This window comes from Hesperophylax consimilis, chromosome 27 (genome assembly GCF_061612785.1).
Source record: "Hesperophylax consimilis isolate HC1 chromosome 27, BYU_Hcon_1.0, whole genome shotgun sequence".
NCBI classification, from domain to species: domain Eukaryota; kingdom Metazoa; phylum Arthropoda; class Insecta; order Trichoptera; family Limnephilidae; genus Hesperophylax; species Hesperophylax consimilis.
In genome coordinates, this window is record NC_142862.1 from 19,916,217 (window position 1) to 19,933,048 (window position 16,832).

A 16,832-nucleotide genomic window follows, 5' to 3' on the forward strand; every position below is an offset into this window, starting at 1 on the left:
ATATCCTCTCTGCCTACCCCTGCGGAGAAACGGCGTTATGGTTAGTTAGTTTTATATTCGCGTGTGTACAAGATTCGGGCCGCGAGCGCCCAACGACCTTGCCCGCTACAGTCAAGGTGAGCGGAGGTGATTGACTCCTTCCAAACGCATGCGTTTTCCATAGCAGTCAACTTATAATACCCAACATCCATTGTAAATTCTCATTTCCAAGATAACGTCTCAGCAATACGGTGAAAAAAATTCAAAGAGGCGATGCAAAAAGGAAGCGAATTAAAATTTTATTGATTACTTAAAAAGATAACCACATAAGAAAAAAAATTAAACTACAATTGTCTGAACTCCATAAAACATTATTATCGAAGATCAGCACTGCGCTAGGTTAAATTTTGACATTGGAACAGTACCAATAAACCGTCGACTTTCGACCCGTTATAGCGTTTGATCGAAAGCAGAAACAAACTACTGTTAATAATTAAAAATGGCGCTTATAGATAAATTTTAAAACTTCCGATTTTATGTTAGGGTTAAATCTTCCCCATACAAAAAACTAAACCCTTCCACACACTTTTCCACAAATGATCATCTAGTCAATCAACATTATGCAAGTGCATTATATAAGCAAAATAAATACAAAACAATACAAGAACAACAAGTAAACTCACCAGAGATCAAATGGGAAAATAATTCACCGACTCCAGATATTTTCATATCAGAGGGTTCGGCTAAGTAGAACTCCTAACAGGGCCTATAAATCCTACTGATCCCTCAACATAAATATTTAAAAAATCTTTCGTTATCCTACATGTATTCAAAATGACCGACTTTTGCATCTTTATATATAATTTTTTTGATAGATCTAATACGCCTAAATTTTTAATGAGAGAGCTAGATATAATGCCAGTAGCCGAAATAACGAATGGTAATATTTAGTCTGAGAATGCCAAAATTTTTTTATTTCATTTCCTAAATCTGTATATTTTCTTATTTTTTCATCAACAGATTTTTGAATATTACAGGAATTTGGAATAGCGACATATATTAAATTTCTAATTTCTATTGAAATTATGTTTTTTTTTTAAATTATTGTTAACTTACAAAGTATAGCAATAATTTTGTGTACATCACAAGCTATATTAAATTTACGTAGCTCATGACGGAAGTTACGTTGCGAGCATAAAAGACATGTAATTAAAGTAGAAAATCGCGACAGAAAAAAATGTGTAAATTCCATAACGCCACAGCTCATAGTTTGAAGGTTGTTTCCGCTTCATAAACACATTTCCTGCCTTATGTTTTAGAATTGTAATTTTGACAAAAAATAGGTTTCCATTACAACTCAGGACAGCACCAAATCAACCCACTTTCGAAATGTGATATAGTCATTAAAAGCGACGATAAAAAGGCCTATAAACAAACTAGATTTTTTATTACTTTTCAGGACTTTTTAACAGTGTGTTGAATTGCCACTGTCCCGAGAAGATCGATTACGAAAAATAGCAATACATAATTTTTTTCATAAAAAAAGGTGGGTAAGTAATTAATCATTATCTGTGATTACGGCTCCATTTAACAAGTGGCGCTTGAATATTAATGATTCATTTTACCGTAATCTTGGATTTTACATGTCACATGCGATTATTTTATGAGACGGTTTAGATTTTAGACTGAACATTCTTCAGTAGAAATTATTGTACTAATTCTGATATGAACGCAAATATAATGTAACATTGTTGTAGTAGAGGTCGTGGGTTTGAAGCCGGCATCGCAGTAAATTTGTTCAATATTTATGCGGCACAAGTATTCACAAATATAAAGAAAAATTTTAAAAAAAAAAACGAATAACCAAAAGCTATGCCTTTTTACATTTACTCCACACAGGAGGTTTTGAGGAAAATTATATCCCTGGGGGTCTGTCTCTGTCCTCTTTAGGGAAGATATGGGAGGGTCTTTTTGAGGAAAAGAAGCAATTAACCTGGGTCTTAAGTAAGAGGAAGTTACAAGCCAAAAATGTGTATATTCTTTGTATACCTTATATCGTAGGTAATAGGCATTCAAATCGCTTGACAAACGGAGTCTAGAAATGTTCGATTTCAAGCAAAAAACTGGTTTTTATTATTTTTTTTTTTTTTGGTAAACTAATGTTTAAGACAAGATTTTTTATGCATAGCACAAAGGGTAACAATTATTTTATAAGCAATAATTATTAGCCTGAAACACTCATCTACATTAAAAAATCTCCCGATAAAAGATACATGACGCCAACGGGACTTGAACCCGCGTCCTTTCGATTTCCGGTCGACAGCTCTGACCATTGAGCTATGGCGGCTTATCTCTTATCCGCGAAATAATTCAATATATACTAGTGTTTCATTCAACATTGTTACCCTTTTCCATTGAAAACGATGTAACGTTATTCAAACGTTTATTGACAGGCTTCGAAACCGGTCGGCGTTAGTAAAAAATATAATGGTTTAACAAATCAACGTCGTATCATATAATTAAAAGTTGTTGTTTTCCGCCCATACAATTGTTATCCTGTTTCCTTGACAGTTTATGTCTTCCACTTGAAAGTCTGTCGGCCCCTGGGCTAGGGGATAGGGTAATCTATCAAACAGCCTTTTTTATGTGAAACCGCTATCGAGGTATGTTGTGAGGCTGAAGGTAGTGTGGAGGGGAAGGAGATGGGGAAGAGGAAGGTGGGGAAGTACCTGGCTATTCATATCTGGTCACCATACATGGCCAAAGGCATTTCAAGCAACGTTTCATTTCTGAATGGTGGTCTTACACCATGGCGATACTGAGAGTATCTTCCACCCGAACTGAACCTCAACTTGTGTGAAAGCAAAGAAGCAACCGCAAATGGCGCGAAACGCCGCTTGCAGTTGCTTCGTTCTTTTCCCGTAATTCGTGGCTCGGTTCGCGTTTAACTTCGCAAATGTATACGTACCATTATAAGTTAAAGAGTGGCATATTATTCTGAGAAGTGTGTAATGTTTATAATTAATTAACAATAACAATCAAAAGATAGAGAAAATTCCTTGGGAAAACTCAGACGATTTTCTAAGAATACGAATTCCACAATACTCATCTAATTCCACGAATATTTACTTCAGAAAACATGTTTTAAAAATGTTGTGTAATGTAAAAAAATAGCAATATCCTGTTAATGCCACTGTACACTGGGGATCGGATAACTCCTTTAAAAAGTGAAAAGTCATGAAAAGTGTTGAAACAAAATTTAGTTTGAATAGTTACCTACGTAATCGTTTTCCATGATTCATCAGCTCTGAGTAACCTGCTGATAAGTGTTTCTCACAGATCACAGATGTATTCGTCTAGTAGCGCAGTTTCACTGCCGCACAGTGGGCTGAAAATCGCCTTTCATAGACATAGAGACTTGAATTTTCAAGGGTATTTTTTTGGCTAGAAATGGATTCTGCTGATCATTACTATGCTATAAAATTTCGTATGAAGCAATTGCGTGTACAAATGAAGGAGTTATCATTTTTTAAAGAAAATTTGTATGGCACTGACATTAAAAATGAGGCTATCTCTGGAATCATCAGGTTGCCCTTATCCTTACACACAGATATACTACTACTAATTAATAGTACACAACTGCTGACCCTGTACAAATCGCAAGTGCGCCCTACTGTCGAATTTGGCAGCCATCTCTGGTCCGGATCCCCTAAATACCAGAAAAAAACCCTTGACTCTGTCCAAAACTGGCGGTCCGTTTGATAGATTCCCCAATCTTAACAAACGGACTGCAACCTTTAGAGCACAGGCGTCAGGTAGGTATGCTGTCCTTGTTCTATCGGTATTACAATGGAAGATGCTCTGAGGAACTAGCGTCATTGATCCCTTCGGCACCGGTGCGTAGTCGGGATACACGCCAAACGCGCGCCCAACATTTGTACACAGTTGACACTTGTCACATGAGAACGGGTCGCTTCTACGATTCGTTCTTAAGTTCAACAGCTCGGCTGTGGAACGAACTGCCGGCCTCTGTGTTTCCTCCCTCCTACAACATGGGACTCTTCAAGACCCATGTTCACTCCTTCCTCTCCACAAAAAGACCCTCCACACAGCATCCCCAAAGATGACATAGGCCCTGAGGGAAATTATTTTCTTCAGGGCCTCCTGTGTGGAGTTAATATAAAAATATAAAAAAACTATCTATGTCGATGAAAAGCGATTTTCAGCCCACTGTGTGCCGCCGAGTAACGCTACCCGACTGTTTTACCGCCTTGTTAAACCTGTGATTAAAGTCACTTGACACCTAATTCTGCGTATAAACAGGATAAAATTTCCGTGAGCCGAACCACGAATCGTGGGAAAGGAATGAAGCAATCGCAAGCGGATTTTGATAGGATTTTCACTATCATTTAGAAAATTTCTTCCGGAAGGTTTATACATATATGTATATATATATATAATCCATGCATATTATATTTATAGAAAGTAGAGAAATGTCGATGTTTTGTAATCGAGTCGTAAAAAAATATTTTCGGACGCTTACATTGCTAACGCTGGCTAAACCTTATGACATACCTCAAAATAATGTAGTACGGAATTGTATATCTTAAAAAGGCCTACAGAAAAGTCTGCCATTGTATATGTCTATCTCCTAAGGATAACCCCCAGCAACTAGGAACTAGAAGCTAGGAATTTATTTACATAGTAACAATAAATTACAAGGTAAAAAGGTAATTCATTTTAATTTAACATAATTTGATATACCGGAAAATTTCATTACAAGTTATTTAGAGAATTTACAGCTTAGAACTTCGATTGAATTTCAGAATTTCTAAGAACTTAAGAGTAGTTAGAGTGGAGGGCCGTCGATCAAACCCAAAATCGCGTCAAGTACGAGGAAAAGCGTGATGCGAAAGTGAAAGGTAAAAATCGGGGACGCCCGAGGTAGACAATACTTGAGTCGGGCCATGTCAAGAGTCTGAATAACTGAACATCTGAATATCTGAAGAGAGTATTTAGCGACGATGCATAAATGTGATTGAAGCAAGTACATAGTGTGTGTCAAGATAGAGTCGTGTGACTGTATATCCTCTCTATCTACCTTACCTATAGTTAGTTCTTTTTTATCGATACAAAAAACAATCCGCCGCGTATTTTTAAATCAATAATATGATTTTAAAATGAAAACACATAAAATTGTTTATTATACGCTGTTAGTGGCAGTCATTTATATTGGATATTTTATATCGAACCCGCGATCTACAAACGACCTTTGGCAATGCTTGTCAACACAGACATAGGAATTAATAGACGAGAAGATAATGGCGAGGGGTAAAATCAACTGTTGAAGAACGAAGGGAGTGAAGCTGACTGTGATTCGTCAATAAATCAATCTGACAGTAAATAGGCATCTCGCATTATAATATCACCATTTACTTCTTAAAAGTAAAATCTGCTTTTGAATGAATAGACATTTTTACATGGGAGCGCAAATTACTCGCCACGTTATGAACAAATTTGCGAAGTCCAAATTCGGCAAAAAAATTCGGTTCCCTTTTGAGAGTCGAATATTTCGTTTAAGTATTTAGTTAAGACATTTTTATAAATGTTCATAATTTACTTCCCAGCAACCAACCAGCTTTGTGTTTCGCGTCCAGACGTTTCTCGATGTGATAGTAACAACTGATTCATATTATACGATGTGAATATGCTTAAAATAAAGTAAAATAATGCTTATATATGGAATGTAATACGACAATAAGGAAGTTGAGTGAAAAATATTTTGACTTATAAAAAATATGTTCATGTAGATAAAAAAATATCGATTCTAAAAATATAAATATATTTCTATATTATTATTCTTAGAATTAGTTAAACGTTCTTGAAAAAGCATTCAATAGCAATAGACTGTATACGCTCCACGATTGGTCGAAAGAATTCTGACGTCACATGTGTCGTGACTTGTACGTTCAACGGATCACCTATGGTGCATCTCTTTCTATTACATGAGAGATGGTCGGTTTAGATGAGAGAGGTGTATAGGCCAAAGGTTTATTTGGGTTTGTCAAATATATGTACGTATTTGTTGTTATTATTATATGAAATGGATTTCTAAAGATACATATTCGTATAGTGCTTTATAATAATATGTTGTTTATTGCATAACTTAGAAGTTTTTATTATTATACATGTCACATAGCATGTGATACACTTCAGGCCGCCGGCCGCCCAGAAAGGTATCACAGTGAACTGGGCTGTAAACCGTTATTTTACTTTTGGTCTTTACTTTTCTGCGCGGTGGTCCTGAATTAGCGCGTGGAACGTCAACAAGTAGCGACGGCAATACAGTACAAGTACCGTACCGGGCGGGAAAAGCAAATATTCTAACTTAAAATATTAATTTAACTATGAAATCTTAATCAATTTTCTTTTTTTTTTTAATAACATCAATTCTAATAGACGGTTAATATTGGTAAAAAAATTACTGGAATTCCTTGTTGAAGAATTAAATTTTTTTCCATACAAAATGCTTGAGCGTCGTGGTTTTCACAGTTCTAATGACGTCACACCACACCCCGCCTCTTACCGCTTGGATTCCGCTCGTTTTGGCGGGCTTAATAAAATTTAAACTTTGAGAATTAATTTAATTATGAAAACAAACTTAAAAAAAAAAAAAAAAAATACCAGTATTTAAGTTTGAATGCGAACATTGATAAAAAAAAATAAAAAAAATGGACTCAACTTCCTTATTGGGTTTATTCTCTTTTTCACATCTATTTTTACAAGTTTTCATAGTACAAGTCAACATTTTGCCGTGTTATTTCGTAAAATGAACCGATGATGCCTCGACCATAGTTCGCACAAGAATGATGACGTCACGTTTTCAAATTTCACTTGAGGCCATACGCGAGCACAGCCGGCTCCAATGGAACCGGTATGGGGAGTGGGGATAATACGCTTTTAATCACTTAGGGCAGGTCTACTAATATTCATATGTCTATGCTTGTCAAACATTTATTATTAACTTCTTCAATACTTGCAAATTCACTTAGTGCCGTCATTTTGATTTAAATAAAATAAACAACTTTGTATTCACCACTAATAACTCAAAAAGGATCGACATGTTTCGAGACCAATAGTACAATGAAAACTAGCGGGCCCCGTATCGCTTCGCTATTGCTAATGTCTTTCTCGGGCGTCCCTGACTTCTTGTACCATTCAAACCACTCTCTAAACACTCCTGCCACTAATAAGAACAATTTTTGAAATTTTCCGCGATATTGGTAGACTACACTTCGAGTTTTGCGAGCACGAACATACGAAGGCTGATTTTTTTAAATATATTAAGACTAGCTGACTTGTACCCGGCATTCATCTCCTTTCTACAAATATAATATGCATGCATCAATATATAAACCTTCCGGAAGAACTAAGCGCACAAACTGACTACTGTTTATTTTATACTATTTAGAGAACATATATCCTGACGAAGAAAACGTTGGTTTGAAACATGTAGATCCTTCTTGATTAAATAGCGATGTTTTTTTTTTTTAAATATTAACTCCACACAGGAGGCCCTGAAGAAAATAATTTCTCAGGGCCTATGTCATATTTGGGGATGCTGTGTGGAGGGTCTTTTTGTGGAGAGGAAGGAGTGAACATGGGTCTTGAAGAGTCCCAAGTTGTAGGAGGGAGGAAACACAGAGGCCGGCAGTTCGTTCCACAGCCGAGCTGTTGAACTTAAGAACGAATCGTAGAAGCGACCCGTTCTCATGTGACAAATGTCAACCGTGTACAAATGTTGGGCACGCGTTTGGCGTGTATCCCGACTACGCACCGGTGCCGAAGGGATCAATGACGCTAGTTCCTCAGAGCATCTTCCATTGTAATACCGATAGAACAAGGACAGCATACCTACCTGACGCCTGTGCTCTAAAGATTGCAGTCCGTTTGTTAAGATTGGGGAATCTATCAAACGGACCGCCCGTTTCTGCACAGAGTCAAGGGTTTTTTTCAGGTATTTAGGGGCTCCAGACCAGAGATGGCTGCCAAATTCGACAGTAGGGCGCACTGTACATGTATAGGTACAAAGTCAATGATTTAATTTAAATTTACTAGGCGAAAGCCCACTATTAATGACGGGGAAAAATAAAACAAATTGGAAGTTTAAGAACATAAACAATAAAAACTTATATGAAATTGGACATACTTTTGTTTTGTTATTTTTTCCTTTACTCCGGAATGTGGGGAAGACAATGTTATCGCACATAATATATGTGTTATTGCACATAATATACGTGTTATCGCACATAATATATGTGTTATCGCACATAATATATGTGTTATCACATATAATAAATGTCTTATCGCATATAATATATGTGTTATCGCACATAATATGTGTTATCACACATAATAAATGTGTTATCGCACATAATATAAGTTATTTTTTTCCTTTAATTGAATAAAAAAAAAACTCTCGAACGGTGAGTTTTGGGGTATTGAAATTTGAAACAGCTTTTTTCTGTCTCAAAGGTCAACGCAGCATCTACATCGTTTCCATCATAAGCTATGGAGCTTTTAAATATAATTTATAATGATTAACTTTTTATCAACAATCATTTTGTTTTTTTTTTATTATGTTTTTGTATATTTTACTGTCTTACCAGATAATGTGTTTATTAACGTATATTTATAAAAATCGTACATATCTATCATATGTAGTTTCCTCAATATAGCTAATTATATTCAAAGATTTTTTCCTCTCTCTAATGTATGACAAAATATTATATAATGAAGAAATACGAAAATATTCGTGAGTTTTATTATATTTTTCAGATAAATAAGTTTTCATTTCAATAAATATGTCACATGAGCTTTTCCTGTAAATAAATACAGAACTATTCAATACTTCTGAAAACGGAATTTGAGACGCGCCTTTTTTTCAGATAAAAAAATAATGTTTGCTAGTAACGTAACCACAAGCTAGAATAATATTATTAATTTATTACAAAATTAGTTATTAAAAAATATTTATTTTGCGACTTACTTTAACCGATGTATTTATTACTATCAAGATAAAGACAATATTTCAAACGCTCAGACAAAGGATATTAAATATTTACCTTCTCTTTTCGCTGAGCTAAAAATCATAGAACATTGAAACAATTTGTTTTATTTGCTACAAAGCCACTGATAAGGTTGTTTGTAAACAAAGAATACTAAGATAAGGTTTTGTAAGTGTATAATGATATTTATGTTTAGATGTACACATTACATACTAGGTATAATTATTTATATAAACATTACGTTTTAAACATTGCCGGTCGTAATAAACTTAAGGTCTGATGAATTTTTAGAGACGCAGAATAAAACGAAACTGTAATAGAAATAATGGAGAAGAAATAAGTTCTGCTCAGAAAAAATACAAAGAACCTGTTCTAGAAAAGAGAATGAAAAACTGTTATGGAAGGAATGGGAGAGAAATTAGAATTTCTGCTCACGGACAAATAACCTGATCCAGAACGAATGGGGGAGAAATTATTAGAAGTTCTGCTCAAAGAAAATACAAAGAACATATTCTAAAGAGCTTGGGGATAGAAATTAGAAGTTCTATTCACACACAAATACAAATAAACTGTTTTGGGTGGAATGGGAGAGAAATTAGAAGCTCTGCTCACGGACAAATAACCTGATCCAGAACGAATGAGGGAGAAATTATTAGAAGTTCTGCTCAGCGAAAAATACAAAGAACATATTCTAGAGAGCTTGGGGAGAGAAATTATAAGTCCTGCGATGAAAAGATATGGAACCCGTCCTAGAAATAATATGAAAAATATTAGATTAGATGTTCTGCTAATGGAAAAAATTGAACCTGCTCCAGAAAGAATGAGGGAGAAATTAAAAGTTCTGCTCATCGAAAATTTAGTACCTTTTCTGGACGAGACTAGAAGTTCTAACGGAAGGAGAAAAAACTCGAATAAGACGTAGATTTTCAACCAGATCGGTCATTATCTGTGACGCAAGGGCCAATCCATGAAGTTCTGCAGCAACGTTTTTATTTCCGTTGACATAGTGATAAGCTGACGACCACACTCAAATTCCACGAAGGCTGGAAAATTGATATTTGCCTGCTGTTTGGTTTCGATCGAAAATAAAAAGGGAAATTTCGGTCGGTCTCTACGGGAAAGATAAAAGCGGGTATTACACGTATGCTTCGGGACGACGCGACGCGTGGTACCGTCGTTATGAAGTGCACGTGTATTGCCGATGTAGTCACAAATGAATGAAAAGGGTTTAAAACCCGTAGAAAAATGTTTAATAAACAATCATTTTTGAATATTCTTATATCTGTTTTTTCAGTTCAGAATCACAATGCATGATGCACTGCAATAGCTTCTTAATAGATTAATAAAAACAATCATAATGTATGGGTACAATGTTTACGATTTTTTTGATATTGCATTTACCACGTGTGATAAAGTACCTACAAGAGTTCCAACTGCCCAGAGCCAGTGGAACTATGGCATCCCCATTTGGGGAATGTTATCAGAATGAAGTAAGTGACGAAGGAGAAGAATGGGGAGTACATGACTATTCACGTCCGGTCACTAAAAACATAGCTTAAACCATTTCAAGCAACGTTTTGATTCTGAATGGAGGTCTCTTGCTAGGGCGATACTGATAGTATCTACAACTCCGAGTTGTGCCGCAAATAATGGGTGTATCGGCACGTACCCGACAAACTTTAACCAGCTATTCCTTAGCATATTTGGAGTAAAAAAAATCTTATGTGCACTTTGCTGTCCGGTAACGTTTTTTTTAAATAAAAAATTTACTATTCATATTTTCACCACATGTCACCACTGTTTTATCCTTTGTCAAAATTTGAAAACTCATCTGACAATATTTTATTCGAATTCCATTGAATAATGCACGTGTGTACCTATATTGGCGCACTTTTACAATCACAACGAAATGGCACGGCACCATTCGTCTCATTTTTAACTATTATTATTTAGTGTGTGCGAAAGAGCGAAGACGCTTTTCGACATACTTGCTTACAACAGCTGTTGAACACGAAAAGCAATGCCAATGACAGTGATGTAGTGTGGAAATTTTTAATTTTTTTGTTTTTTAATTGAAAAAAAAAAATGCTACCGGACAGCAAAGTGCCCATAACATTTTTTACTCCAAATGTGCTAAGGAATAGCTGGTTAAAGTTTGTCGGGTTAGTGCCGATACACCCTGTATTAATTAAATGTGATATAAAATATAATACATCTTAATATCAAATATACCGGTTAGTGACAGTTGGAATCGCGTCTGGGTCCCACCCAGGCGTAGTGTATTCAATTCCTCGGCTGGCTCCATCTAGTCGTCCATCACGACACAAGCAAGATTTTCCGCTTACTGTGATGGTGGGAGATTTTAAAATATTGTCAGGTTATTCGTAACCTGGGAATGTTTGTGTTTCTTTAAGAAAAAAAAAACAAACCCAAAAAGTTTTGCGCTCGCAAAACTCGAAAAGTAGTCGACCGATATCGCTGAAAATTTGTTCTCATTAGTGCCAGGAGTGTTTAGAGAATGGTTTGAGTGGTATAAGAAGTCGGGGACGCCCGAGGAATTCTTGCGATATCTTTGCACCGGAATGAGATACGTAGTCAAATGAAAGTCGATGTAATGTATTTTTTTAACAGTTACATTGTGGTATACAGTAGAGAATGGTGGAAGCAGTCGGAGACGCTCGACAAGTACATTAGCAATAGTATTATATTTTTTAAAGCGGTACGCCGGGATTTGAACCCGCGATCCTAAATTGGTGGTCGAGGATCTTTACCGCACCAATAATATAATCCAAATACATAGACATATGAATATTAGTAGACCTGCCCTAAGTGATTAAAAGCGTATTATTCCCCACTCCCCATACCGGTTCCATTGGAGCCGGCTGGGCTCGCGTATGGCCTCCCGTGAATCTTGAGAATGTGACGTCATCATTCTTGTTCGAACTAGCGTCGAGCTATGGTCGAGGCATTTTATGAAATAACACGGCAAAATAGTGGCTTGTGGTATGAAAACTTGTAAAAATAGATGTGAAAAAGAGAATAAACCCAATTGTCGTATTACATTCCATATATAAGCATTATTTTACTTTATTTTAAGCATATTCACATCGTATAATATGGATCAGTTGTAGAAACATTATACTATCACATCGAGATACTTCTGAACACAAAGCTGGTTGGTTGCTGGGAAGTAAATTATGAACATTTATAAAAGTGTCTAACTAAATACGTAAACGAAATATTCGACTCTGAAAATAGAAGAAATGTATTTTGCCGAATTTGGACTTCGCAAATTTGTTCATAACGTGGCGAGTAATTTGCGCTCCCATGTAAAAATGTCTATTCATTCAAAAGCAGATTTTACTTTTAAGAACTAAATGGTGATATTATAATGCGAGATGCCTATATACTGTCAGATTGATTTATTGACGAATCACAGTCAGCTTTACCCCCTTCGTTCTTCAACAGTTGATTTTACCCCTCATCTTTAATTTCTAGTCTATATATTCATATGTCTGTGTCCAAATATTATTTTTCAATCGGATTTTTCACGACTAAATTTTATGGTTCAAATTAATGTTTGAGGACTTGCACTTTATTTTGCACAGTTTTCTTTAGTTCCTTTGTTGTCTAGCACTAGGACAAAATAATGTCCTACTCTCTAATATTTAACACAATAGACGGGGTAAATCGTTTTAACATGTAGAGTGGATGAACGAAGTAATAAGTAAGTAAGCTGTAACCTATAACCTATACCCTTTGTACTATTTTTGTGCAATAAATATTTTTTTGAATTTTATTTTGAAGAAAGGATAGTAAGGAGAATATCTGACGCGCAAGTAAACGGTAGAAAAAGCCAGGGACACCCGAGAAATACATGACACGATCTTGTGAATCAAATACTCGAGTCAGGAGATGGCAAGAGTCGGAATAACAGAAAAGTATGTATGAGAAAGGAGAGTATAAGTATGCCATGACAGAGTTGTGGCGGTCCAACCTCTCTGCCTACCCCTGCGTGAAACGGTGTGTTCGGGCACAGGACGGTTGTGAATATTGTGCGGTATTCACAAGAAAAATAAGAATGTGTTTGTAAATCTTATCATATATAGAAAATATTTAATTATTTTTTGTTTACATTGTAATAGTATTCTAAGGACGGGTTGTTTCGGAGGATTTGAACAATTCATCAAATTTCAACGTTCATTTCCGGGTTCTGTGAAAGTCCTATTCAAGTTCTGTTATTATATCATTATAGGCTAGTTGCTTGACAGAACTGAAATAAAACAGAACTTGAAAAAATCTTTCGCATGGTAACTGGAAAATGAGCGTTGAAATTTGAAGAATTGTTCAAATTCTCCGAAACAACCCGTCCTAAATATTCAATTTGTGAGAGAATAAATAAATAAAATAAATAAATACAGTGCGTACCTACATATTTTTGATAAGCATTATTATAATTTTATTTTACTTCCCAAGTGAATAAATAACTACATATTACGATTTTTTCTACTTTTCTTCAGTTGATTTTTGACATCGAAGTGTAAAACAATCGGATCGAAAAAAAAAACAATCAGAAAAATTCTAAAAATTATGTTTTTCTAGCTATGCCGGGGGAAATTACGCCGTAGAAGATATTTATAAAAACATTTTTAAACGCGAGAAAAACAAGCTATACACAGTTATTATGTGACAGTTTTCAAGATATTATGAGTATTGTATAATAAAACGTGTTTTCGTCCAGTCTAAAAGCTTGTATGTCGAAAATTGGAGCGTTTTCAAAACACAACAAAGAAACGGGCCGGCAATATGAAAATCAGCTGTTTGTCTTCAGTCAAAATGAAAAATAAACAGAAAATTCCACGACCAACAGATGAACAAAGAAACAGTTTAATAATTAATTTACCTCGAACTTGTTCCTCCCGGAGTAAGTCATGGCTGCATCGGCGAATCAACTAAACTTCCACGAGCTAATTGGCTGGTTTAATATCTGAAAAAGTAAAGAACCGTTCGTTTTAGACACTCGAGACTTGTCACGGAATACGAAACAAACAATGGGAAACATGGACGACGGCGACTAGAGACTTTAGTAGTATTGCCAGGGAAAAAAATAGAAACTCCCTAAAGACATAAAAATCCCGCAAAAATCCCCAAACGTCCCTAGATTTTAGAAAGTCGCGTCATATTGTTGAAAAACAAACCAACAGGCCCTTACTCCGTTGGAGTAAGCAGTGAGGATAGACTGCCTTACAACTCTGTCTTAGCACACGCTCCTTGCTTTATTCACATTCTTGCATCCTCTCATGGATTTCCGTTTTTCTGACTGATGAAATGTCAAAATATTATTAAGTACCTATGTGGTATTATTGTGGTTCGCGTAATTAGAGTCGACCCAAACAACACAAACTAAGAATTGCGTATGGTAGACCACTTCCGACAGTGGTGTCCTTTCCAAACTTCACTGTAACAGGCCTTTGTCTTGTTTACTTCTTTTTATTGCTCTCCGCGAAAAGGGAACATTGATTATCATTACATTTTTATAAAATTTAATGGAGCCAAATAAAAAGTTTCAAACGTGCCGTATAACAGTATTGGATCTGTTTGAGAAATATGTTCGGATCAACTCTGGTTGTGATACCTTTAACTAAATAAAACACCACCAATGTTGGACAAAACTGCTAATATCTCAGATTTTTTCTATTTTTGTCGACGCAGTCCAAATATTGTAAACAAGGACCGAAAAAATCTTTGCCGGTACTAATTTCTCCCAAGATTTGATCAAATATTATTTTTCTGTCCTGGAACTGTTTCTCTCTAAACAATATGGCAACGATGAATTTATAATGTTAATTATTTCAGGTGGATATGCGGTGATTGATTTATTTTTGGATATGCGAATTCAGCCTTCTCTGCCGTTTGCCCGCTCTGTGCCTGTTCGATTATGCGTGCGTTTCACCGATAGATTTGTTTACAAGAGAAATCCTTTATTTATTTTAGTTGTAAATATACAATATTTTTACGACTAAAAATATTACATAGGTTCTATATCAAAAATATGTGGCATATTTTTCATTCTGGTATGTTAGTTTATTATGAATCATGGTAACACTTTACTGTCAACCGGTTTATTTATGTATCAACACTGAAAACCACTGTCAAATTATAACTCTTGGTTTATAAAGATAGTTGATTTATGGTTTATAATGCCTAAAATGTCAATATAAATTTAATAACTCTCTTGCAGCAAATTCCGGTAAATCTACCGATTTCAGTGAAAATCTACACATTGAGTGATTAATTCATGCTACCGATATTCATTAAAAATCTATCTAAAGATGTGCTTGTGATATATATTTTCTAGTTTTATTGTTAAATAATATCAACCGGAGATAACTGATTCTGACAGTGGTGGTAGGCCAAGTAATTGAAAGATAATGAATTATAATCATTCACATATTGGGTCAAAGTGTGGTGGTGTACAGCAGAAGAATGCTGCATAATGTCATGAGGGATGCAGATGCTAAATGTGACCAACTTGCGCTATTGGGCTGAACAAAACCCCACGCTTGTTCGGGAATCGTCGAGCCAGGAGAGATTTTCCATCAACATGTGGGCAGGAATCCTGGGAAATCTAATACTTGGACTAACCGAGTTGCCTCCCAGACTAAATTGACAGATCTATTTGGAGTTCCTACAAGAGCAACTGGGTGAGATTCTGGAAGATGTGAACCTCGAATATCTACGGAGAATGTGGTTCCAGCACGATGGAGACCCACCACATTATTCTATTGCCGTGCGGCACTACTTGGACATCTGAGTTTCCTGGACGTTGGATAGGCTGTGGAAGTCTGCCCATTGCTTGGCCACCGAGGTCACCCGACCTGAACCCCCTGAATTACTATTTGTGGGGGGCTCTCAAGGAAAAAGTGTATGCTAAGCCGATAGTAGGCCCATTCGATGTAGTTAATTTATTTCCTAATGTTCCTACAACTGAAAGCAAAACCCTCATACCTAATTTACTGAATAATTCACACTTACCTAAAGATTTAGCTAATGATTTATCTCGTCTATTTAATATTTGTTTAAATCAAAATTATTTCCAATATAATAATATTATTTGTTCGTTGTCAGGAAGGATTACCCATCGGTGCTCCTAAAATTCCCTTAATAGCCGACATTTTTATGAATAATCTAGAAAATAATATTTTCGCTTCGCAATCACCTCTTTTAAAAACTGTATTACTGTGCTGAAGATACGTTGACAATGTTTTTTGCATTTGGTCAGGTACCGAAAGACAATTAAACTCTTTTCTTAAAATAATAAATTCCTTTCAACAACAAATTAAATTTACTTTAGGAATAGGTACCAAGTCAACCTTGAATTTCCTAGACCTAACATTAAGTATCATTAAAAATAAACTTGATTTCAATATTTACCATAAACCAACGTACAGTGATATCACTATTCATCTAACCATCCTTTATCCCACAAACATTCAGCTTTTCACTCCATGATACATCGATTGATTACCGTACCATTAAATAATAATAACCTTCACAAAGAATTGTCTATCATCTACAAATCGCCTTAACGGGTATGAGACAAAACTAGTAGACAATATTCTTAGTAAAAAATTGTAACAATTGGCATCAAATAAATTTCTTTTTAAGAATTCATCCAGATCTAATAATATAAACATTAATAAAAGTTCCCAATGGCGTAGAGTCGCGTATACAAATAATTTTTCATCTTTCAGCATTAAAAAATTCCCGCCTCATATAAAAACC

The 16,832-nt window shown here is 35.4% G+C and overlaps 1 protein-coding gene across 1 annotated transcript in view; it reads right to left on the bottom strand.

The window, feature by feature from the left end:
• Window positions 1-14,108, bottom strand: part of LOC149410723 (uncharacterized) — a 37,417-nt gene extending 23,309 nt beyond the window's left edge. Inside the window, exon 1 of the mRNA XM_089648198.1 lies at window positions 13,951-14,108. Coding sequence (XP_089504324.1) covers window positions 13,951-13,980 — 30 coding nt within the window. The 5' untranslated portion in view covers window positions 13,981-14,108. The remainder of the gene's footprint in view (window positions 1-13,950) is intronic.
• Between the last annotated feature and the right edge of the window lie 2,724 nt (window positions 14,109-16,832).